General features: G+C 35.9%; 3 protein-coding genes across 8 annotated transcripts; 1 reads left to right on the top strand and 2 right to left on the bottom strand.

The window, feature by feature from the left end:
- Positions 1-2,212, bottom strand: LOC104741151 (peptidyl-prolyl cis-trans isomerase CYP23-like). Of its 4 annotated transcripts, XM_010461941.2 has the most exons (9): positions 2,004-2,212; positions 1,613-1,726; positions 1,365-1,513; positions 1,150-1,222; positions 959-1,066; positions 827-866; positions 404-486; positions 240-308; positions 1-67 (listed from the first exon to the last, which is right to left on the bottom strand). In XM_010461941.2, exons 1-8 carry the CDS (start codon positions 2,112-2,114, stop codon positions 288-290), a joined length of 699 nt encoding a protein of 232 aa, XP_010460243.1. In that variant the 5' UTR covers positions 2,115-2,212; the 3' UTR covers positions 1-67; positions 240-287. The 4 variants fall into 4 exon arrangements, with proteins under 4 accessions (XP_010460243.1, XP_010460242.1, XP_010460244.1 ...); XM_010461940.2 differs by having other exon boundaries at positions 58-308; XM_010461942.2 differs by lacking the exons at positions 1-67; positions 240-308 and having other exon boundaries at positions 422-513; positions 2,004-2,209.
- On the top strand, positions 6,872-8,844 carry LOC104741153 (F-box/kelch-repeat protein At1g26930-like). 3 transcript variants are annotated; one of them, XM_010461944.2, is made up of 2 exons: positions 6,872-7,036; positions 7,231-8,598. In XM_010461944.2, the coding sequence occupies exon 2, from the start codon at positions 7,327-7,329 to the stop codon at positions 8,596-8,598; it is 1,272 nt and encodes a 423-aa protein (XP_010460246.1). In that variant the 5' UTR covers positions 6,872-7,036; positions 7,231-7,326. The 3 variants fall into 3 exon arrangements, with proteins under 3 accessions (XP_010460246.1, XP_010460247.1, XP_010460248.1); XM_010461945.1 differs by lacking the exon at positions 6,872-7,036 and having other exon boundaries at positions 7,047-7,802; positions 7,884-8,844; XM_010461946.1 differs by lacking the exon at positions 6,872-7,036 and having other exon boundaries at positions 7,047-7,802; positions 7,959-8,844.
- On the bottom strand, positions 13,493-14,152 carry LOC104741152 (zinc finger CCHC domain-containing protein 10). Its single transcript, XM_010461943.2, has one exon. The coding sequence runs from the start codon at positions 14,056-14,058 to the stop codon at positions 13,522-13,524; it is 537 nt and encodes a 178-aa protein (XP_010460245.1). The 5' UTR covers positions 14,059-14,152; the 3' UTR covers positions 13,493-13,521.

Genomic DNA, 24,153 nt, shown 5'->3' on the forward strand with positions numbered 1-24,153 from the left:
TGTGTTGTTGCTATTTCCTCCGAGCTTATTTCACTAGATCAGAATTTGACTATTTGGTGCTCAGAACCTGGGATTTTGTCCCGGTGATATCAGATTTTGCAGACCATGAAGGAAACAAACCATGACTCAATGTCTCAAAACTGTTTACACTGTCAACTACAATCTCTCTAACTGATAAAAACAATCAAAACAAATGGATCTGTCTAGCATTCTGAGTTTTTTACTAGACACACATTTACCTTTGTGTTCCCCTGATGTTTTAGGCTTTTGTTGAACAGTTAATGGATTCACGGGAAGCACTTCATTCTCTGTTAAAACACAAGGGACCATAACTATTATGATTTTCATACAAAAATTGTGGAGCCTTATCACCAAAACATGATCTATAGACATTTTCAATCACCTGTCTTTCGACCTCGACAAAAGATGCTTGAAGCCTTCTTTTCAGGACTGATCTCTCTTCTTCACAGTTCTCCATTTTAGTGTCTAACAAAAAGATTAGACGAATTTAACCTGTGAATTCCATGTAAAGAGATCTCTGATTCTCTGATTAAGAGTACTAACACAGATTCATAATAGTCAGAACTAGTTTTATTATGATCCAAAAAAACACAACCAATTGTTCAAAAAAGGCTAGATCCTCAGTCTAATCACCTAGGACAAATGAATGACCTGATTTAAAGCAATTCAGGCTAGAGTCACATCTCTTTATGGACTGTAGTTAACCATAATTGAAGTGTCCCATGTCAGCATCAAACGTCAGGAGAAGAAGTTATCAGAAATATTTTAGCTAACAAACAAGTTGATGGGATTTGACTACATTTACCGTAATAGTATGTCGACAAAATCGTGATCCGCTCCGTCGGCTGCAAAAGATGAAGGTAGAAGAATTACCTAAGTTGAATAAAATCCAACTATTTACCAGGCAAACAAGTTCTGAAAGGCCTTGGAGATATACCATAACAAAAATCCCCTCACGACGAGTGGGAACTTCTTCTAGCTTCCTCAATGTTTCATCTCCTTTAGTAACTTTAGGAACTTCTTCTAGCTTCCTCAATGTTTCATACTGTTGAATACCGCCAATCTTATTACTAGTCATCTAAAAAAATGAGATAAAGAGAATAGACCGCGCTTAGTCAGATAGCTGACCTGACGATCAAGATGAGGAGCATCACCAAGAAGCATCGAGAATGACGATTGTGCACTGTTTGGATCATCATATCTACGGAGGAAAAACAAACAAGAAGAGGCAAAACATCACATTGCAATAATCTTCATCAAAAAGACATGAACACAACAACAAAGGAACAATCATAAAAAAAAATATATAGGAACAAACCAAGCTACACCAAAGTAGTATATACCTTCCCATGGAAAGAGTACCTCTGACATGCTTGACATCACTGAACTCTCCCAAAATTGTCTTCTCAGCTTCTTTCCTTTGCTCCTCATTCATCGGGGCTGATCTTCCACTCGCTACATCCGCAACTTGAGCAACAAAACCTTTATCAACCTACACAAAACGACTCGCTCACACTTATCATCCCCTTCTTCCAAAAAAACCAAAGATGCAAAAACCACATCAAAGCTTGAGCCTTTTAAAGTCATATACCCTGAAGAAATGATTAGTGTTGTAGCCTCCTAAACGAACAAGCTTGAAGATGTGGTCCACTGTCTTGGGTGCAACAGTGGGATAGAATCCAAATTCAATATCTCCATAACTAGTCTGCACACCATTACCAATCCATCATTCCACATACCATTTAGAATATTTCAACTTCCTCCAACATAAATTTTGCGTAGAAAGCAAAAGAAAAAAACTGAATTCATATTAAAGATTTTGATCCTGAAGTCTAGAAACCCCCAAAACGAAGAACACTACTAAATCCAGTACATAAAGATACAAAGCTTTTATCTTTAATCACAATCATGTCCCCAAGTTTGGTATGAAGAAGCTCTAGGGTTCAAAAGTAGCAGAGAAGAGGAGACGAAGGATGAAGAACCTGGAAGACGACACGAGCAGAACCAAGTTCTGGTTCATGAGACAGAGCTTTAACAACGGAGGCAATAGCTAAACAAGCCAAACCCAAGATCAAGATTCTCGTGTCTCCCATTTGCGTTTAGAAGTTGAAGTCAACACCGGCCGAGAAATTTTTCTGTTCGTCGTGAATCTCTTTTACCCGTCGAAGACGATAACCGGAATCGTATTGGGCTCAATTTTTGTTTAACTTAGGCCCATTATTGTTTACCATCGTTCATTTTGGTAAGGCCCATAATCTTATATACAAAATAATTAGTATGAAAATTCGGTTTTGTATACGGTCTTACTATATAATTAAATCCAAGAATCTGAATATATATTTTTTATATAGTTTGGTCTTAAACTTTGAATCTTGATAAACTTTTACTAACTATTGAAATTTGATATGCATTCTCCATGAATGATAAAACTAGTTGAAACTTGAACGGTAAAAAAATATAATATATATTTTTATTTTGTTATTGCTTTAGGCATCTCAATATTAACGGTATTTGGGTGTTTGATTATTGAATGAGTTGAAAAATTGGGCAAAAAAGCATTTGTTCGTCTTCTACTTTCTTTTTGTGTTTTAAGGGCAGATTCATGCTTTTGATTTTAGGTTTCAGTTACATCAATCAACATCTAGAGTTAATGCTCCCTCGAAGAACATGATTCCCGACATATCCACGGTGCAACGGAAACTGATCGATTTCGAAAAGCTCAAAAAGAAATGCAAATTGTTTTCTCTCTATACAGTGTATATATAATTCGACTCAACCTTATCCTTTCAATATATTTTAAGATGCATACAAGCCCACGGATTATAAACACTCTATATAAATAAAGGGATACCTTATACATACTAGGAAAGATATACTTTTGAGTAACATGAGTAAACAACATCAACTGCAACACGTCTTTCTATAACATGATTTTTACAAATTATTCTTCTTTAGAATTTGATTATTTCCATTTACGTATAAATGAGAGATCAAACGTGGTTAATGAAAACGACGTCCAACTAATAATACTCAGGCCTCTTTTTTTGTCTACTCCTTTTTAATGTTTACATATTTATCAGTTACTAATATAGTATGTACTTGATATGCGTCATTTCACAAATTTAAAATACGAAATCAGAACTAATCAATAACATAATAATAAATTAATAATACGGTGAGAAAAATGAAGGGTGTCTAAATGATTTACAAAGATGCCCACTCCCTTTCAATTCTTCTCCTCAATTGGGTTGCCACCTAATCCTCCAAGTTTTCTGATTTTCTAGAATAGCACATATATACGAGCTGTACATTATATGCTTTTTTACATTCTTCTTATCTTGTATATATATATATATACATATATATATATATATAAGTACGTCTGTATTTATGTGTGTCAGTGTGTGGTAACAATGATTTGCTGTTTCTGACTTTCTGTGCTAAGCATCCGATAGAACATATATGTACACATAGCAGCGTGTGACGTGCATGTGTATCTTGATATTATAAACATACAACTTGAATAAGAAATTAATCGTATAACAAAAGACTTGACGTTATTTATATAACCGATCGATATTGTGTAAACATTTGGTTATTCTAATTTTTGTCACAATTACCAACAATATAAATTACTAACTCACACAAGAACGTGTGTAAGTCCCTCAGACGATAGTAAATAAATTCAGAAACAAAAAAAAATTCAGGAAAAGAAAAGAAAAAAAATCAATGCTATGAAGCACGAATGGAAAAATAAATAGCGTTATTTCATTAATTGACAAAGAGAGAATAGCATTTAGCTACAGCTCCACGAATGCATGTTCTTTAGTCAGATCTAGTATTTAAATATACATAAAATATATATTATAGAAAAATTGACAACCCTTAAACCCATCAAAAAACTTTTTTTTGTCCGCACTTAAACTATAATTGATAATAAAACGAAAGAAATATAAATGTTCAAACAAGAACTAGAGAGATAGAGCGATAGAGAGAAAGAGAGAGGGAGAAGCCAAGTGTGATATGTATACCATTTTGCTTTTAAACGTAATGTGCGACGAGCCGCAATTAGTGACGAAAAGTGATTAAGCTCTTACTTCTCATCTCTCATATTAATCCTCCACACCACAACACGTCTGATCTCTTTCTTTTTCTTCTTTCTTTTCAATATTAACCACATCCATTTTACATATGCTTTTACTTATTTTAATGTGATAATGAACGTTGTTCAACGAAATAGCAAAAAGAACATATTGTTCAATAGATCATATAAGTAAATGATAAACAGAAGAAAAAAAATGATTTATTTAAGCAAAGTAATATATATATGACTTATGAGTGGTTGGAAGAAAAGATTGGAATGGGACAAAAATAGGATATATGTATATATGTGTGTTTGTGTCTATGTTTATTGTTGGAGCGATGGGGAGTCATTAATGGTTGGGACTTAGAAGTTTATTAATTAGTGTATCTATAAGCATGATTCAATCATTTGAACTTGCATCTAGTACCACTTGTTATTTGTTTAACCTAGCTCTAGTATGAATCCGATTATCACAATTTTCATTATATGCTTCATTTAATCATCTTGCATTTTAACTGCTAGCATTACATAACCCAACTTAGCATTAGTTAACACAAGTCACGTCCAAGTTCCAAACCTAAATTTTCTCCTAAACCGAACTTAGATCAACATTATTGATATCAATTCCTTTTTAATAAAAATAACCTAAAGATGAAATTATATAATCACTTTGAAATTGTTTTGTCATTTAGCCCTCATACTAGTTTTTTTTTCTTTTCATTTTTTGGCAACGAATGTTAATGATATCTTTCCAAGCATTTTTCCAAACTTAAAAGGGACGAAGTAGGGCCACCACCAACTTAAGCGTCGAGTCTAATCCAGTCAGATGCTGAGTCAGGACATGTGACTAAATCCAAGAGTCTCATTTTATAAATTTTTGACTGTTTCTTCTTCTGGACAAATTTGCCTTAATTTCGTATTCATCTTCTCTTTTTCCTGCTTCCTAATACCACTATTATTGTTTAAATTTGTCATTATAGCTTTTTTCACTCCACCATGCGTGTTGAAACGAATAAGCAATTTTACTAATTTGGTAAGAAAACGTTAACTTCTGTTTACGTGCAAAATGTCATCCATTCTTTCTTTTGCAACCACCGATTTAAAGTGAACGAAACTTTTTATTTGTGATAACTGATAACCTATAAAGAAGTTCTTTACTTGTCCAATATAAATTCTTCTTTTCTTTTTAAATACTGTTTGTCTATATCATAGTTGTTCCCATTTCCTATATGAAAAATGCGATGATTATATAAGTCAAATTCATAGAAACATGATAACTAATATCATAAAAGCAAGATATGAACATTTTCATTTCAACTCATAGCAAGGGAGTGTCAAATGGGAAGAAATTGCTAAAGATTTTATTTTTTGTAAGTTTATATATCAGTTTTCTTTGAAAATTCTATTAAAATGGAGAAAATTAAAACAAAACTTATACTATGTGACAAACCAAATATAAATGCTCTGAATTTAATAGCATTTAAATCCGTAAACAGATGAGACCATCGATCGTTACTCTACCAAAAGTGGCATAATATATCACACGGACGAAAAATGCAGGTTCCTAAAACTATTCAGTAAAATTATCACTCAATTATTACTTTACTTAATTAGAGTACATGAGATGAGATCATATAATGAACTCGAGATTAATATTTCTAAGCCACACAACTTGCCAAAGTAAAAAAAAAATGACGGTGAACAATAAAACATACTTTTGAATATGAATTTGTGAAATCTGACGTTTAAATTGTTGAATTTGAGTTGATGTACACATGTAATAATTGCTTAACCAAAAAAGAAGAAGAATAAAAAAAGGAAAACACACTCACATGTTATAATAGTTAATTTTGTCTAGACTAAGCATGATTGCATTGTATAAGTATAAGTCAAATTATGAGAACATATTTCAACATGGAAAATAGTGTTTTAGTACTTTTATTAACAATCCAAACGATTGATCCATGTTTTGGTTAATAACAAAAAAAAGGTCAGTGGTGGTTAGGTGTAAAAACAATAATAATCTTCATGACTCATTGACAAATTGTTAATTTAAAAATAAGGGTCCATACATAACATTATAAACATAATAACATCATACATGTCGCTGTATCCAAACGTACCTCACAGTTTCATACAAACGTGGGCCTTGTAGCATCATAATAGAAACAGATCAGGCATACCGTACACTCACCCATAGCCTATTACAGCCTGTGCTTAGACAAAGTCAAAAGTAAAGAGTTAAAAAAAAAAAAAAAGTTTTAAACTGACGAAGTCGTCAGGCTTGTGGAGGGGGTTATGACACTTGTCATATCGGATCTTTTTTCTTACCGCAAAACATGGCGGCTCCGTCGTAGAACCACCGGGAAAATCACAACCGTCCGATGATATTATTACACTTTATTCGTCCTTATCCAATTTTAATCCTTTTTTTTTACAGCAATAAAAAAAAAATGTCATCCACACATTACAGGCACCACCATGTCCCAAGAAAGGAAAGAGTACAATTGCAATTTATAAACTATATTTGATGATAATATAAAAAGTAGTCCATGTTAAAGAAAAAAAAAGTATGATGATGAAAAATTGAAAGTTGTACTTAAATCTTTTTTAATTAAACAATATTGTACGATTGAAGCAATATAGCTTTGGTTAGATTCAAGGTATTGGATTACACGCTTGTGTTTCAGTCTGAAGCAAAGAACTTGAAAACGTCTTATGCTTTTTCACTTTCGCTAGTCTCCTTTTTCTTTTTATTTTATCTTTTAATTAATATTTATTCTTTTAGCTAAAACAGTAAAACACAGTACAAGAATAAACACACATAATTAATTAAAAAATGTGCACAACAACAACACTGAGAATTTTTTTTTGGTTGTCTACAAAGTCCATTTTGCTTCTCCTGATTTGCAGAGGAGCTTAAACGTTGAGGTATGTGAGAGAAAGACAAGTGTAATAAGAAGAAAGAGAGAGAGAGAGAGATAAGATTAGTTTAATTAATCTCTTAATTATACCAAAATAAAATAAAACTTTCTCTCATCGTCCAATCCAATCAAGTCTTCTATTACAATTCTCATTCTGAGTTCTTGTTCTTGTTCAAGATTTTTGACTTGTCTGTGTTCCAGATTTCAGAAAATGGAATCGATTTCGAGCTTCTTCTGGGTTAAAAGCTTGGATCCAATCTGAAGACAGAGCAAAGTTTTCTTTGATTCTTGAGAAAGATGTATGAAGGTCGACCTCGTGATTCTTGTCTAGTTTCAACTCTTATCACCATGCCAAGCCATAATAAAGAAACGCAATGGAGCTTTTTGGTTTCTGGGAAACGATCTTTTCTCAGCAACGATGAGAACGACCTTCACCTCAAGAAGATGTACAAGCTCACTGACTCAAGCCAAGGAGACGATGATGGATCTTCTTCAGATTCGGGAACGGGAACGCTTATCCCTGGGATGAACAAAGACGATTCGCTAAGCTGTTTGATTCGTTGCTCTAGAGCTGATTACTGCTCCATTGCTTCTGTGAATCGTAGCTTACGTTCTCTGATTCGAAGCGGAGAGATTTACAGGCTCAGGAGGCTGCAAGGGACGCTTGAGCATTGGGTTTACTTCTCGTGCCATCTCAATGAATGGGAAGCCTTTGATCCGAGGTCGAAACGGTGGATGCATTTGCCGAGTATGCCGCAGAACGAGTGTTTCAGGTACGCAGATAAAGAGTCTTTGGCTGTCGGAACTGATTTGCTTGTGTTTGGTTGGGAAGTGAGTTCTTATGTAATCTATAGATACAGTCTTTTGACAAACTCTTGGTCTACTGGGAAGAGTATGAACATGCCTAGATGTTTGTTTGGCTCTGCTAGTTACGGAGAGATCGCGGTTTTAGCCGGTGGTTGTGACTCGAGCGGTAGGATTCTTGATACTGCTGAGATGTATAACTATGAGGATCAGACTTGGTCGGTGTTACCGGGGATGAACAAGCGTAGGAAGATGTGTTCTGGTGTGTTTATGGATGGGAAGTTTTACGTCATTGGTGGGATTGGTGTTGGGGAAGCCAATGAGCCAAAGGTTTTGACTTGTGGGGAAGAGTTTGATTTGAAGACTAGGAAATGGACTGAGATACCTGAGATGTCTCCACCGCGGTCTAACCATGGGAACGGTTTGTCTGCAGCTGCGATGGCTCCACCGCTTGTAGCGGTTGTGAATGATCAGCTTTACGCGGCTGACCATGCTGGTATGGCTGTTAGGAGGTATGATAAGGTGAACCGGGTTTGGAATCAAGTTGGGAACTTGCCTGAGCAAGCGGGTTCGATGAACGGTTGGGGTTTAGCGTTTAGAGCTTGTGGGGATCAAGTTATAGTGATTGGTGGACCAAAGGCTCCAGGTGAAGGATTCATTGAGCTTAACTCATGGGTGCCAAGTAATGCAACACCTGAGTGGCATTTACTCGGCAAGAAACAATCAGTTAACTTCGTTTATAACTGCGCCGTAATGAGCTGTTGAGGAAGTGTAATAAAACCCGATGTAACGCACCAGGGGGAGATGTAGCCAGAACGTCTTTAACAGGGTATAAAAACACACAGGACTTTATTAGTTTAACAAATCTACAAAACGCCAGGAAACTATTGTTCTGTTACTTATTGTAATTGTGTAGCTTTCAAGTTTCCTGTTGAATCCTATCTTTTGATCGTACACTTAATGGATCTTTCTCTTTACTCTAATGATCATAATCTACTCAATTACAGCTCAGAGTGTTTCTTTAAGTGTTGAAACTGTGTGTAATCACATCTTTTAATTTGCAGAAACAGAGTAGACCACTAAATTTTTTGCTAGTTTTTATCTTTGTCGTTTTGTGCCTTCATTGATTACCCCATTTATTAGTAAACTAATTAGTAAAAAAGAAGAAGAAAACATGAAAGTTATTGAATCAATCGAGTACTTTTAAGTCCAAAAGTCCGTGAAGAATTTATTCAGATTCAGTAGCAGGCAGCTGCATCAACTCTAGAAGCATATTTTTCATTCGGAGTCGAAGAATCTTCAACTATTTTGATTATGCCAAAGTACCAATGTATGTAAATGATGAATTTGTCAATTTAAATACCAATATATTATCTTTCAATTTTTATGAGATGGATGTTTTTGCAGGAGGATCGTATTCGAGTAGAAATTTTGATGATTCCATACGATAACAATTTTTTATTTGACCACTTCAAATTTTTTCTTTTTGGTAAAGTGGAAAAAATGAGCCCATGATTGAGGCATTAAAAAGTAAAGCAAGGTTTTAGTGTTGGTGGAGGCTTAGGCCAGTAGCCCATTTAGGCATTTTTCTCATTTAATTAACATAATTAAAGGAAAAATCACGTTTTTAAACTTTTAACGTATCACTGGGTGACACTTTAAACCTCGAAAGAATTTCACTAACACTTTAAACTTTTAAAATAATTTTACTAATATTTTAAACTTTTAAAATAATTTTACTAACACTTTAAACCTTAAAATTAACTTTCATTTTTGTACCGCCATAAAAAAATAACGGAATAATAATATCCGTCAACGCAAAATAGTTAAACTATGTTGGTTTAATTTAAATTTTAATTAGTTTTAGTTTTTATAAATAAATAAAAAGAGAAAAATATAAATTTGTGTTCATCTTCATTATAGACAATACTGTTATGACATTACTCTTCACATTATTTTTTTTTTAATAAATGTATCTCTACTGGATTTTGATTCAAATCGATTGACTTCTCATTGGAAACCAACGAATCTTCTAAATATATTGTCGTCTTCAATTTTACATTTGTTAAATATTTTAACCTTATCTCTGATTCTTCATTTTTTCTTGCTTTGATGTATTTTTAATTTTCTTTTATCATTCGTCATAAATAATTAAATTAAATTAAATTAATTAAAAAAGTATTTAAATCAAACCAGCATAATTTAACTATTTCACGTTGATGGATATTATTGTTCCATCATCTTTTATGGCGTTACAAACAACAAAATTAGTTTTAAGGTTTAAAGTGTTAGTGAAATCATTTTAAAGGCTTATAGTGTTAGTGAAATCATTTTAAAGGCTTATAGTGTTAGTGAAATTCTCTCGAGATTTAAAGTGCTACCCAATGACACTTAAAAGGTCTAATACAACTGTAAAAATCTAATAAAAAGGAGATATATTGCTTTTGTTGATTCCCTAATGTTTCTTCCACTAATGCAACATCAGGTTTACAAAAGTGAAAATTAAAAACAAAGAGTATCGATTTGCTTTTTTTTTTCTTTTCTTGTTCTTGTTGGTTAAAAGAACATTGATTTGCTTATTGTTTATATTATTCTCAATGCCATTACCTCCACCACTGACCACTACTCTTAAGTCTAAAGTTAATCACCATTTCCAGATTCGAAAGTAGAAACAAGTACTTAATATTTAAGTTGTTTACAAAATTAACTTTTACAAGAACAAGAAAATCATATTGTCTATTGTTCTTTGAAATTACACAACCGTGCTTCGAAGCCATAGTCTTGTTATATGTCGGTAATACAAAGGATATTTGGCTTTATGAAAGAACAATTATATCAATTAATTATGTGTTTTGTACATATTGCACGCAAAGTAGAATTTATAATTGAGATATCTGCAAATTTATTAGCGGTGTGGTCAAGAACAATCATTCATAGATGAACAAGAGGAAACTGTCCAAAATTTATTTTTAAGAACGTATCAGCCCTTAATCGTGATTGCTTGAGATAATTTCTATATGGTACGACCTATATATGCATATATTATTCTCTCATAAAGCAGATTCAGCTGACTCATTTTTCTTATATCATTCAAAGTAAAATTCGCATCGTTTTTGTGGGCATTTCTCATTTGTCTAAATATTCGTATTTACATTGAATTATTTTTTCAACTTTATGTTTGGACCTTCCATTTTGGATATTTTCTATTTACGGGTTCTCAGTTATGAAATGACAATTGACACAGATTCGGGAATCTATTTAGTATTGACACTTATTTTAGACCTTTGATCTATAGTTTCCCCTAATCCAAAACTCAGGTTTTGATTGTATAAATAAGGCCATTTTAATTGGAATTTCCTAGTTATTTTTGGCTATATCAATTCCTAGTTGTTTAGTTTTTTTCATTAGTTGCTGATTAATATATTTTTGTAGCCATAAATAGTTTTGTTGTAACCATAAAGTGGTTAACAATCGACAAGTGCATTTAACTCGGTGGTTACAACTTACAACTCCAACTATCTCTAGTCATCACGACTAAAGGACAATCAAACATGGGATACATTTTTAGGTTAACCAAATACTGGTTAACAATTGTACCAATTGAAGTTGAAACGTTAAATCCTGTATAATTTTTGTGCCTACGTAAAGAGTTATGCTTATGCATGTCAAACCTAAATTTATACTAGCTTGCTAAACTGAAATACTCAATTTTAATTAAAAAAATATTCGTGAGATCTTAAATGTGGTAGATTCTGGAAGACTTTTTGGTTCTTGTTTATTAAAAACTCATTTTCATACCTATGAAGATTTTTAAAATTTTAGGTTTCATAGAATTAAAGAAAATATTTTTGTTGTAATTTTTCATTCAAGTTTTTAAATAAAGGAAAACCTTTTTGTTGAAATTTAAAAATATGAAGTTACTTCCATATAATATTTCTGTTACAATTTTTCTTTTAGCATTATATATAGATGTGTGTATGTAAATATATATCTATATATATAATATTTGAGGAACCCTACGTGGATTAAAAAAAAAACCTACATGGATATATAACTCATTTGATGATATAAACATTAGTCGCTAGAAAGTTGAAACATATTAGCTATGAAAAGAATATATGAAGCACCTCGGATGTATCTTCGATTTTAATGATTTATTAGATTATACTTTTGGTGCAAATAATTCGATCGTCACATGAGATTGAAATTATTTGCATAACCAACACATTGTTTGGCTGGTCCACTCACTTGAACATCGTCATTATTGTTTGGCAAAGTATGTTAATAATGCAGATGCATCATTACTTGGTCGATACAATCAGACGTACCGAACGAAGCCCATTAGAAATTTAGTACGGTTTCTGTTACATTACCTTAACCTTTATTTCCAATATTTTAACATCCTATATTTTATAATTATATTGGACATTCGAAAATATAAGATAATATCTTTTGTCGCAAAAAATCTCAAGGGACAAACTGCTCAAAAAAGTATAGTTCAGTTGAGGTATCCAGCTACCATATATCAAATATCTCCCACGAATAATTAATCATGACCTAATAAAAATTATTTGTGAGTTTCACCAATTAATAATTCTAATACCATACTTTTTTGTTGTAAATCTAAAACTAATGTTTTAAAAAAAAGCATACAAATAATATATTTGTGAGCTTTTAAAAGTATATCACTTTTAAGTCATTTACCAAAAAAAACAAAAACAAAAACAAATACCACAAAACTTATTTATGGGAGATTTCTTAAAAAATTTAGAACGTTTCATAAATGTGTAAGACCCTTTCTAAACGTTTAAAAAATTTCTAAAATATAATGTAAAAGTTTTTTTAAGAATAGTTGTTACGTAAGAATGTGAAATATCACGAGGTAGTTTCAATTTTTACATTAAGTAGTTGTAGCTAAGTTAGACGTTGTCGAACGACGTGGACATTTTATTCTGGTAAATTTTCTAACCAGCCAATAAATTCATAAAATTTCGAACTAATTAACAGAGTAACCAGTCACAAAGATTTGGTGTTACAAACTTACAAACCTACGATTATTCTAAACACAATCTTTTGCTTTCAATAATTTGGGTTTACATTTTTTATAACACACTTTGATAAATTATATAATGTAAAAACTAGACTTACACACAATTGGACTATAAAATAGACGTTATGATTTCATTTGATAAAAATCATATATATTATTTTAACATGTAAACGTAAACGTAATCTAAAGGCAAACATAAACGTTGGAGTGTGGGAAAGCATGAAACGTCTTTTGTATTTCGCTTTGATCAATTTTCACAAGAAACGATTCTGACTCTTTTAAATCAACTTTCTTCCTCCTTAATTATATGCAGTATTTCCACGAATACGATATACCTTCTTATTCACAAGAAACAAATTTGAAAACTGAAAACCCATGAGTTTAGTACTATTATTTTTTTATTATCTTTCGAAGCAGCAAATAACTATAAAAGAGTAGAGAAAATTAAAATAATATCATTGCCTTACTACAAATTAATCAATTAAAAATGATCATTGCCAAAACAAAAGAAGTGTGCCTTAAAAAATGAAATTAATTTCCATATAAAAAAAAGACACCCACTTTTTTTTTTAATTGGCCTAATATTTCCAGATTTACGTTTTTTTTGTTTTCACTTTTATCCAGAATTAGGATAATTTCTACATGAACAGCTCAGACTGTAGCAACGTGTAATAATTAGCAGCTTCGTCTTCAAGTTCCCAAAACGCATCACCAAACCCATCTAACAAACTATCTCCATAAACGTAACTTTCATTAATCCTTTCATAATTACTCTCGCCAAAATCGGTGTTAGGTATCCCAAGTTCATCGTCAGAAGCTTCCAAAAGATGCTGCATCACTTTCTCCTTGTTGACATCTTCTTCTTCCTTTGAGGAAACGCACGACGAAGACGAAGACGACGACGACGAGTCTTCCACGTTGAAGGTTGCTAAAACGACAGCGTTTTGGTCATCGGATGAGATTTCTTGCTGGAGGGCGTTTATAAAGGATGATAGGTCATTGTTGTGTTGGTTTTGTTCGTCTGAATCGTCGAGGAGACAGAGAATTTGGTTGTAAGAGGAAGAAGAAGACGATGATGACGAAGATGGCTTTTGACGTTTAGTCGTGTCTTCTTCGTTTAGGGTTTCTTGTTCTCTGTAACGCTTCAATGGCGATACGTCAAATGTTTCAGCCATATTATCTAAAGAGAGAAAGAGAGAGAGAAGCTTTTAGAAAAACGTTAGAGAGAGAAAAATGTGAGGGTGATAAGGGAGAAAGAGAGTCTGAAATGTATATATAGAGAGATTATTTGGTCAATATTATTTTTATGATATTAAAATAATATTGTGATTTGGTTAAATTTTAAATTGCTTCGTGCATGTCTCAGGAGGGAGAGAACATGTGAATGCTTTTTTCAACTTTTCGCATTTCCCGGAAATAAATCTAAAAATATTTGGTCAATAATTTAAAATTTTCTGATATGCAGAGTAAATTATGGATCCTAGCTATTATCCTAAGGCATGTAAAGCTTGGTTGGTTGTTAGTTGTTACATAACGCATGATGCCAGGAAAAAAAAATATTTAAAACTTATGGCGATGATTATTTATTGACAAATAAATTATGTATCTAATTTATAAATTTACAATAAATTCCCATAATTTCGGAATATGGATTGAGTGTCCCAAAAATATCTAGATCCTAGAGTATTAAATGGAGTATCTATTTTTAACAAATATGGGAGGTTAAGAATGCTCCCATAGTCCCATTTTCGTTTTCATCTTTATTATTTATTATTGTTTTTAAAAAAATTGTAAGAGAAAGAGGGAAAGAGAGAGAGAGACAAAAGAAAAAAAAAAACTAGTTGTTGTCATTGAGATTTGGCAATATATTTGTGTTGTATCCGTCGCAGGATTAGCTTTCCAGAACGAGCTTGTAGATTACGAGGGCAGATCAGACGGCTGTAGTTTCTCACGGCTTTGGATTGCACATGGATAGAGACGAGTTCTTGCTACTCTTGACCATATACTTACTTCGTATTAAACTAATCACAAGTCACAAACTCTTCATTATTTTTTCACTACTTTATAAAGAAAAGAATATCATTTCACCGTTTTTAGTGGGACTATTTGTAGTTTTTAGTTTTTTACACACGAAAATTCTGATTATAACATCCAAATTTTTGGGAATCTTCCAATGTTTATCAAGCTTTTATTACAAAGCATTTTAGGTACTGGCATTAACAAATCCCATTGTCAAGTTAAGGCAATTCACTAGTTCCATAACTGCCAGTTACCGACTCCTTTTAAGTTCTAGCCTTCTAGGCAGTAAAACTAAAACCTCTTGGAAAAAAGAAATTAACGAAATGGTACGAACAGTTATAAAACATGTTATTTATATCATAGATGTGACGGTTTCAATTATCGGTTTTACACGTCTTATTTAGAAGCAGACGTTTTAATTTATTTTTCTTTGGTTAACATACCAATCAAATATTTGTCTGACAAAGTATGGTTACGAGGAGATATAATACAAGTACAAACAAAAGAAATACAAAGGCTAATGACGGTTACGAAGAGATATATAATACAAGTTGGAAAAAAAGACAGATGGCTATGCCATTAAGCCAATAGAATAAACCAAAAAAGGAGATGAGTCCGAGTATGCCTCAAGTGGGTTATTGTTCTCTTTCTTTCGAAGCACTTCTTCAAATCTTTTTACTTTTCATTTCTTTCCCCTTTGCTTTATTGGCCTGCTTGCCATTTTTTAATCATATGACTCAGTTAAATTATATATTTTACGGTTCCCAAAATGAGGAACAGAGATGATTAAAAAACAAATCATAGTGTTAATTTCTTTAATCGTATTTTTATAAACTAGATAACTTGGATTGCGATGTGAACCCCAATAAAAAATGATAACTTGGATTGCGTTACGTCTTTTTTTTTTGTTTTTGTTATCCAAGTCTCCCTTTGAGCTACGTCAAAATTAAGATTAGTGGAATCGACAACTGGATTACGTGGAGTCCTCTCTTGAGGTTTCCTTTCTAAGGCTTTTACTTGTCAAGTGATAATACTATAACAAATACAGTATATATATGAAGTATAAAAGTTGATATATGTAAACGTCACTATTTAAGAGGAGGATGCATGCGTGGTGCTGGTCCAACGAATAGCTGGTTGGGACGGAGTGAAGGATTCTGAAAGCCTTTCAGGTCCATCCATCCATCCATATCCTCTTATCCTAAATATCTACTTTAAAATAATGCTAGGTCCATCATATATAGTATGTTTTAATGCTTTATAGAAGATCGAGTTTTTTTAATTTTTTACGATGCCTTCGTAGTTAGAGTTAAGAAAAAAAAGGATGAATCGGAAACATTGATTAAACAAAAAAGTCATGATATGTGTAAAGATATAAAAGAGACAATTAGAGTTTACAATTAAACATTAAAAGCATTATTATTTTTATATTTTTATATTTTTTTATCGACAAAAAAATCAGCTCAAATGAGCCAATTTGAAAGAAAGTTGTTTATAAACAAAACATGAAGCGGAGATAGGTGCGCTTGGCGTGCCAATAAATCCGCTTTCACATTTGCATTACGAGAAATATAAGATAAAGATAAAGAAGAGAACTCCTCTCGATCAATCTTAATGCCATCCAAGTATGTTGCAAAGGCCGGCCAGTCATGTGGGGAAGACACCATCTTCACCAAGTCCGAACTGTTTATAAAGAAAGCCACGTCGCGGAAATTGTGGTCAATCATACACCGCATCGTCCAGATGAAAGCTTCGACTTCGGCATGTAACGGAGATAGACTACGCCGGTAATTAGTAGCGCCAAGAGTAGGTGACGAGCACTGTGAAGAAGTACAAACCCATCCTGCTCCTGCAAAAACATCTGTCGCTTTCCAAGAGCCATCGACAAAGCACCGATAGCCGGAGTAAACCAAAGGAAGGGGAGAGGCACGCCCTCGCAACCGAATAAAAGGAACTGCATGGGAGGTGGGAACCTCCTCAACCTCGTCGTCCACCTATGCTTGCAGCCAGGAGGACGCTTCCCCTTGCGCTACTCGCACAATGTCATATGGTCGTTCCATTTGATTCTCAAATACCCGAGCATTCTGAGCTTTCCAGATATACCACATAAGCTAAAGAAAAATCTGTACTTGGGAACCCAGATTCCTAGAACCCAAAAAGTGATCTACATTAGCATAGACTGATTTTGTCGGAAAAAGAAGAGACCCGACAGGTACATGGGCCAAAGCCCAGACCTGACGAGCTGGCGGACACACAAAAATAGCATGATTAATAGTCTCGACGTCCGCCCCACACCTCAGGCAGCCAACATCGCAATTTATGCCCCGCCTACTCAAATTAGCAGAAACCGAAACACAACCCGTTAAAACTTACCACATGAAATGTTTTATTTTTAGGGGACAGTGAACTTGCCAAACCCTAGAAAGAAGAGGGGTAATCTCTGGACCACAACCAAGTGCCTGAAAAGTATTAGGTACTCCCAGACGTGCTGTTTCATACCCTGATTTAACTGTATATTTACCAGATTTAGTAAAATGCCACCCTAAAGAATTTCTCAACGGGAGGCTATTGAAGGGAATAGCCTCTATCAAGGCAACATCCACAGGATCGAAATGCTCAACTTTTGAAAACCCTGGCAAACAGCGAGTCAGGAGCCTCAATCAGTCGCCATAATTGTTTAGCCAAGAGAGCCGTGTTAAAATCATCAACATTCCTGAAACCCAAGCCACCCATTTGCTTGCTACAACAAAGCTTCTCCCAGGCGATCCAGTGCATACCCCAGACTGACCATTAGAACTCCACCAGAACTTCGTCACTGCACTAGTAAGCTTGGATGTAATTGTTTTTGGCAAACGATAACAAGACATCACAAATGTTGGAACAACCGTCGCAACAGACTTAATCATCACCTCCTTACCCCCTTTGGACAACAATTATGCCGACCAACCCGTTATCCTACTCTGCAGGCGGTCTCTAACATAAGAGAAAACCTTCGTTTTGGACCCTCCCAAACTCTCAGGAATCCCTAAATACGATCCCATACCACCCAAATTTGTGATCCCAAGGACCCCCTAGAGCTCCGACCGGACCCGGTCATCCACAATATGAACAAACTGAACCAAAGATTTGGCAAAATTGATTTTTTTGCCCGAGATAGCCTCATATAGGTTGAGTATATCTAAAACCACACTACACTGCTCCTTATCCGCCTTACAAAAAAACAGACTATCATCCGCAAACAACAAATGTGTTATTGGCGGGCACTTATTTGCCACCTTAATACCAGTGATCCGTTTATCGGCCTCCGCCTTCTGAATATTAGCAATTAGAACCTCCGTGCATAAAATAAACAAGTAAGGGGAGAGCGGATCACCCTGCCGTAAACCCTAAGCCGGAACAATTTGACCATTGGGTTGCCCGTTAATAAGAACCTTGTACTACACCAATGAGACACAAAACATAATCCATGAAATCCAATTCTTCGCAAACCCCAACTTCCGTAGTAATGCCGCCACAAAATCCCACTCAACCCTATCATACACCTTACTCATATCCGTCTTGATTGCCATAAACTTCCCTTTACAGGAATTATTGGTACGCAGACCATGGAACATCTCTTGAGCAATGAGGATGTTGTCTGAGATCAAACGTCCAGGTACAAACACTGATTATGTTTTCGAGATTAAACTGGGTAAGATCAACTTGAGCCGGTTACATAAGACTTTAGACAAGATCTTATATCCCACATTGCACAGGCTGATAGGACGCAACTCCGCCATCCGGGTCGTCTTAGCCACCTTCGGGATGAGGAAAATATGCGTTTGATTTAAGCTTTTATCAAAAACACCTTCCTCAGAAAACTGATTAACCTAAGCCACCAGATCATCCTTAACAACTTTCCATGCCTTCTGAAAAAACAAAGCTGTCATTCCATCCGGCCCCGGAGCTTTGTCCGGATGCATCATGAATAACACTCGTTTCACCTCCGCTTCCATGGCAGGGGCCGTCAAGCGGGTATTGTCCGCCTCGGTAATAACCGTGTCAACTTCCCGTAGACCTTCCTCAAAATTGGCCGGACATATCAAGGAAAATAACTCCTCAAGATATGAGACCGCCGTATCACATATTACGACATCCTCCGTAGAACAGACATCATGTTCATCAAAAAGACCAACAATCCTGTTACGGGCCCGTCTCTACTTGGTTTGGGTTTGAAAATACTTAGTATTCTTATCCCTCACCCGCATCCACCGATTCCGACTCTTTAAATACCAATGGACCTCTTCATCCCGGTAAGCCTCCCGTAGGCGGGCATTAAGATCCGAGATCACCTCCGGAGTTGATGAATTATTTGCCTGAGCCATCTCCAATTGCCGTTTAAGATCCTCAATTAAATCCCGACCAAATGGAGCCTATGTCTTATGCCATCGAGAGATCTCCCGTCTACAATTAATAATTTTCCGGGCAAAATCCTGTTCCGGTTCACCACACTAACCTGATGAGATTGCATCCATTAAACCTTCCTCGCCCACCCAGCGACGATCAAACATGAAATTCTTACGCCCCCGTGGCCTCTTCTCCCCAATGCTAACCACAAAAGGCTTGTGATCTGAAGCAATCATAGGTAGATATTCTGTAGCCGTGTCCGGAAATAAATCATGCCAATCCTCATTTCCTAAAGCTCTATCCAACCTGCACCATATAGGTCTCTTTCACGCCAACCCCGCCAGGATAGGCAATGCCCCAAATAGGGAAACCGCAATCCTGAATCATCCGTTGAAAGCAAGAAAGGAAGATACAAGACGAAGCTTCCCTCCTCGTTTCTCATGGTTTTCCGTTAATTCATTTAGATCTCCAATCATAAACCAAGGAGTTGACCGAATTGAACTAATCTGTAATAGACGTTCCCAAACCAAATCTCGGTTTTTAGGAACATGGTCACCATAAACAAATGTTAAATGAATGACATGTCCCTTATAAACCGCTTCAACATCAATCATTCTATTAGACTTCATTAAAATTGAAACATTAAAAGCGTTTTTATTATAAAACAAAGCCAAACCACAGCTACATCCCACAGGTTCCACTGTTATTAAATCATTATAGCCAAAATGGCCTACAAGTTTTTTCAAATGAGAAAAAGATTGTTTTGTTTCAATAAGAAATAAAAAATCTGGCCTATGTTTATTCCAGAGATCTCTAAGGTTCCCTATAGTGGCATTATTACCAAGCCCCTGGCAATTCCAACTTAAAACATTCATTTAACATGTTTAGGTTTTGGTGGCTTCCCCCCACCTGGGCCTCCTTTCACCCCTTCCTGGGCCTTGGAGATTTGTCCAAATTCACCTATTATTGGCCCATGTGGAGGACGCCTCTGTGGAGAAAGAAGCATATGTGCATTCCTCTTCTTTCCGGAGATCCCTCGCAACATCGGACCCCTCTCTCGTCGACCTCTTGCACCTGAAACCAGCGTGTTAGAGCCCTCTAGACGACCCTCAACAAAATCGCCATCCTCACAACCCAAGTCCTCCTCCGAAGCAGCACCCTCTTCCTGATCCCTAACCAGCTCCCCACTCAGAACCTCTTTACAGACCTCCCGATCATCCTCCTCCTTGCCGACCTCAATCGGGTCCGTAGACTAAACCCCAGAAACAACCGTATGTGTATCACCCTGTGGAGATTTAACCCCCTGTTGCTCCAAAACTAGTCGCTGCTCCTTCGAACTTAATACCAAAGCTTGACCACCATCACCTGTCTCCGAGACATGATCAACCGAAGCCGTGGCTGAGAAGGACGGAACAATCCCTAGACTCTCATGATCACCCGACAGAATTTCTCCCTCTTCAACAGCCTCCTCATCACCCGAAGTAGCTACAACAGGAATATCTCCACCCTTCTCATCCTGAAACAAGGCCTTTTTTACAACCTTTTAATGCCCAGAAGACTCCTCAGACTGCCGCACATCCACAGGAACAGAAGCCATAGGCACCACCGAAGAAACATGGGCCAAAGCAGAAGGATTCTGTTGCCTCGTCGGAACCTTTGGAACCCCTTGCCTACTACGAGGTGGCTGAGAATTCCCAGAACTAGAGCTCCCCTTATTGCGAGAGAATTGTTCAGGTCTGGACTTGGGGCCTCCATAAGATGGTCCCCTAGTCCCACCTTTACTAGAACCAGATCCCCTCCTTGTATCAGCAAGAACTGCCCCTTTGTAGCTCATCAACTCCCCATGATCTTGACCAGCCTCAGGACCCAACCGACCCTCAGTGACCATTGCTCTCTTCGCCAGAGGACAAACTGTTTCATCGTGGCACAAACGAAAGCAACACTTACACCAGCCATATAACCTCTCGTATTGAAGTTTGACAACCGTTACCTGCCCATTGTAAATCTCAATGTCTGTTTTAAAGCAAAGCGGCTTGAGACCATCAATCGAAACATGAACTCTCCCGCGATCAATATCCACAGCCTCAACTATGCCTAACGCAGACCCAATATCACGAAACGTAGGTTCTGCCCAGAATTGAATTGGCACATCAGTCACACGAATCCAAAACCTCAGGGACGATGGATAATTTGGATCCACCACAGGTGTCCACCGGACCATAAACACCATCCAAGAATCAAAGTGGAAAGACTCCATCTTCAAAACTTTGATGATGTCAGCCTCTTCATCAAAATCAAATTGGAACTTTACCGAACCCAAATCAGCTCCCGCAACTCGCCCCTCAACATGCCAGATTCGTGGCATCATGACCAACAACGACTTCATATCCTGCATTGGAGGATTGAAATAGCGCCCCACAACAGTGTTGGAGTACCCAACGATTAGATCAAAATTATCAAAGTATGAAATTTTGATCTTCCTCCGTGGCTTGGAGACATCCTCCGACTGACCAACTGATCCGCTCCCCACAAGAAAACCTTGAGACATATCGAATGTACCCAACCGCGAAAATGAAACAAGGGAGGAACAAAAGCAATACAAGCGGAAGAAAGAGTGGTTGCTACTCGATACAGCTAACATCATTTTAAAGACCAGTCGAGGCCCAAGATAACACCAAATTGGGAAGCCGATATCAATCAAGCAGATTCCGATCCACCCCAAAGGGAAATCCGTCCATAAACTCGCCAAATATGGTAAGCATATCCCCACGAAATCCTGACCCTTCTCACCCATCAAATCCTGAACTTTCCAAACATCCCCAAGTGCAACAGAGCACCCAATAAAAGCAGATATCAGAGATCCCACACCCTCCGTCGAAAGGAATCAAAAATTGGAAATCAGAGATCCCATGACAGTCCAAAAAGCATCAAACTCCTACGGTCCCCAACAATCAAGGACAACCAAACCGCCTGCTTTAGAAACAAATCCGCACAGAGATCTCTATGATACCGAGACTTGAGCACCGCAGACCCACCAATCAATAAACCAAAGAAACTTTGAAAACCTTCCATCCCTCACGTCACCAGAAAAAAAAGAAACGAAAAAACCCATAGAAGTCTCCAGAGATCCACCCGAAAACCCCTATAAAGCATGCGGTAATTCGTTTTCCTAAAACCCTAAAAGCGCCTGTCATGTAATAAAAATGAAGAAGAAAAATTAGGGAATTCTCGTTAAAAGCATTATCGATCGTTACAATTAATTTTTTTTTAGAACATACGTATATTTTTTATTCGCTCCAGGAATTGATTTTGTTTAGAAGTTTTTTTCGTATTCTAAATGTTGTTGACACCTAGACACATGCATGTACGTATGTACATGGTCACCGTACACCGATTTCGTATATTTATACATGTACGTTACTTCCAATTTTTATCTTCCGCATCCAATACATATTTTTATAATTCATAATATAATTTGAAATGTAGCCGGCTTAATATAGTATCAAATAAAAAATTTATAGACAAAAAAAGCAAAAAGACATGAACACAACAACAAAGGAACAATCATAAAAAAAAATATATAGGAACAAACCAAGCTACACCAAAGTAGTATATACCTTCCCATGGAAAGAGTACCTCTGACATGCTTGACATCACTGAACTCTCCCAAAATTGTCTTCTCAGCTTCTTTCCTTTGCTCCTCATTCATCGGGGCTGATCTTCCACTCGCTACATCCGCAACTTGAGCAACAAAACCTTTATCAACCTACACAAAACGACTCGCTCACACTTATCATCCCCTTCTTCCAAAAAAACCANTTATTCATGTCGCAACTGTTGATATTTTGTATATATTTCTTTATTTTGATAATTATAATGGAATTATACAGGTCTTCGTCTTATCATCTTTTTGGTCCGAAATTATTTTGTGATAATATTTATTAAAGCGAAAATTATTTTTCTCCAACCACAATAAAAACTTGGAAGCAAGTCAGCAACTAAAACCCAAGAACCGGATTATTCACATTTATCAAAAGAATGTATTTTAACAAATACAAATTATGACTAAGTAAACTATCAACGTTACTTTCTTTCGTATATTTTTGACTAGTGTGATATAATACAATCACATGGAAAAAAAATGAATCAGATACCAGTATAGGAAATCGAAAAAAAAATATATTAGATTCGTTTGCTAATTTGATGAATTCCATTTAATTATAAAGTCTTTTAGAATCTGAATAACGGAGTTAATGAGGTAAAGAGTTACACATCTTTTTTTTTTCCTTTGGTTAGGCATCTCTTTTTTTCTCCTTTTCTCATGCCACGTGCATCTAACTTTTCAATTAGCCAGGAGCCCAGGACGCATCTCCCATTCTATCTGACGAGAAAGGAATTCACGAATGCATTATTAAGAAAAATCTTAGTAATGAAGCGTCTATAGTCACTGTTAAACCAAATTTAAGATCATTAACTAGAAGTTATAGAACTAAAATGGTGTAAAACAGATAGAATGAACAAAGCAAATGTAGTAATAAACACGAATGAGCAGATGGTTAGCTCAGGACAGTCTGGGGGTTGCACTGGTTAGCTTGGGATAAACTCTGCTTCAGTAAACAGTTGGGGGGTTTGGGTTTCAGGAACGTTGATGCCTTCAATACGGCATTGCTGGCAAAACAATTGTGGATGCTGATTGAGGCCCCGGATACATTGTTTGCTCGGGTTTTCAAGGGCAGGTATTATCGCAATTCCAACCCTATGGATCCGCTACGCTCTTACTCTCCATCTTACGGGTGGAGAAGTATTACTTCTGCTAGATCTTTGGTTAATAAAGGCCTTATTATACGGGTCAGTTCGGGGGAGTC

The sequence above is a fragment of the Camelina sativa genome, chromosome 14 (genome assembly GCF_000633955.1).
Source record: "Camelina sativa cultivar DH55 chromosome 14, Cs, whole genome shotgun sequence".
Taxonomy (NCBI): domain Eukaryota; kingdom Viridiplantae; phylum Streptophyta; class Magnoliopsida; order Brassicales; family Brassicaceae; genus Camelina; species Camelina sativa.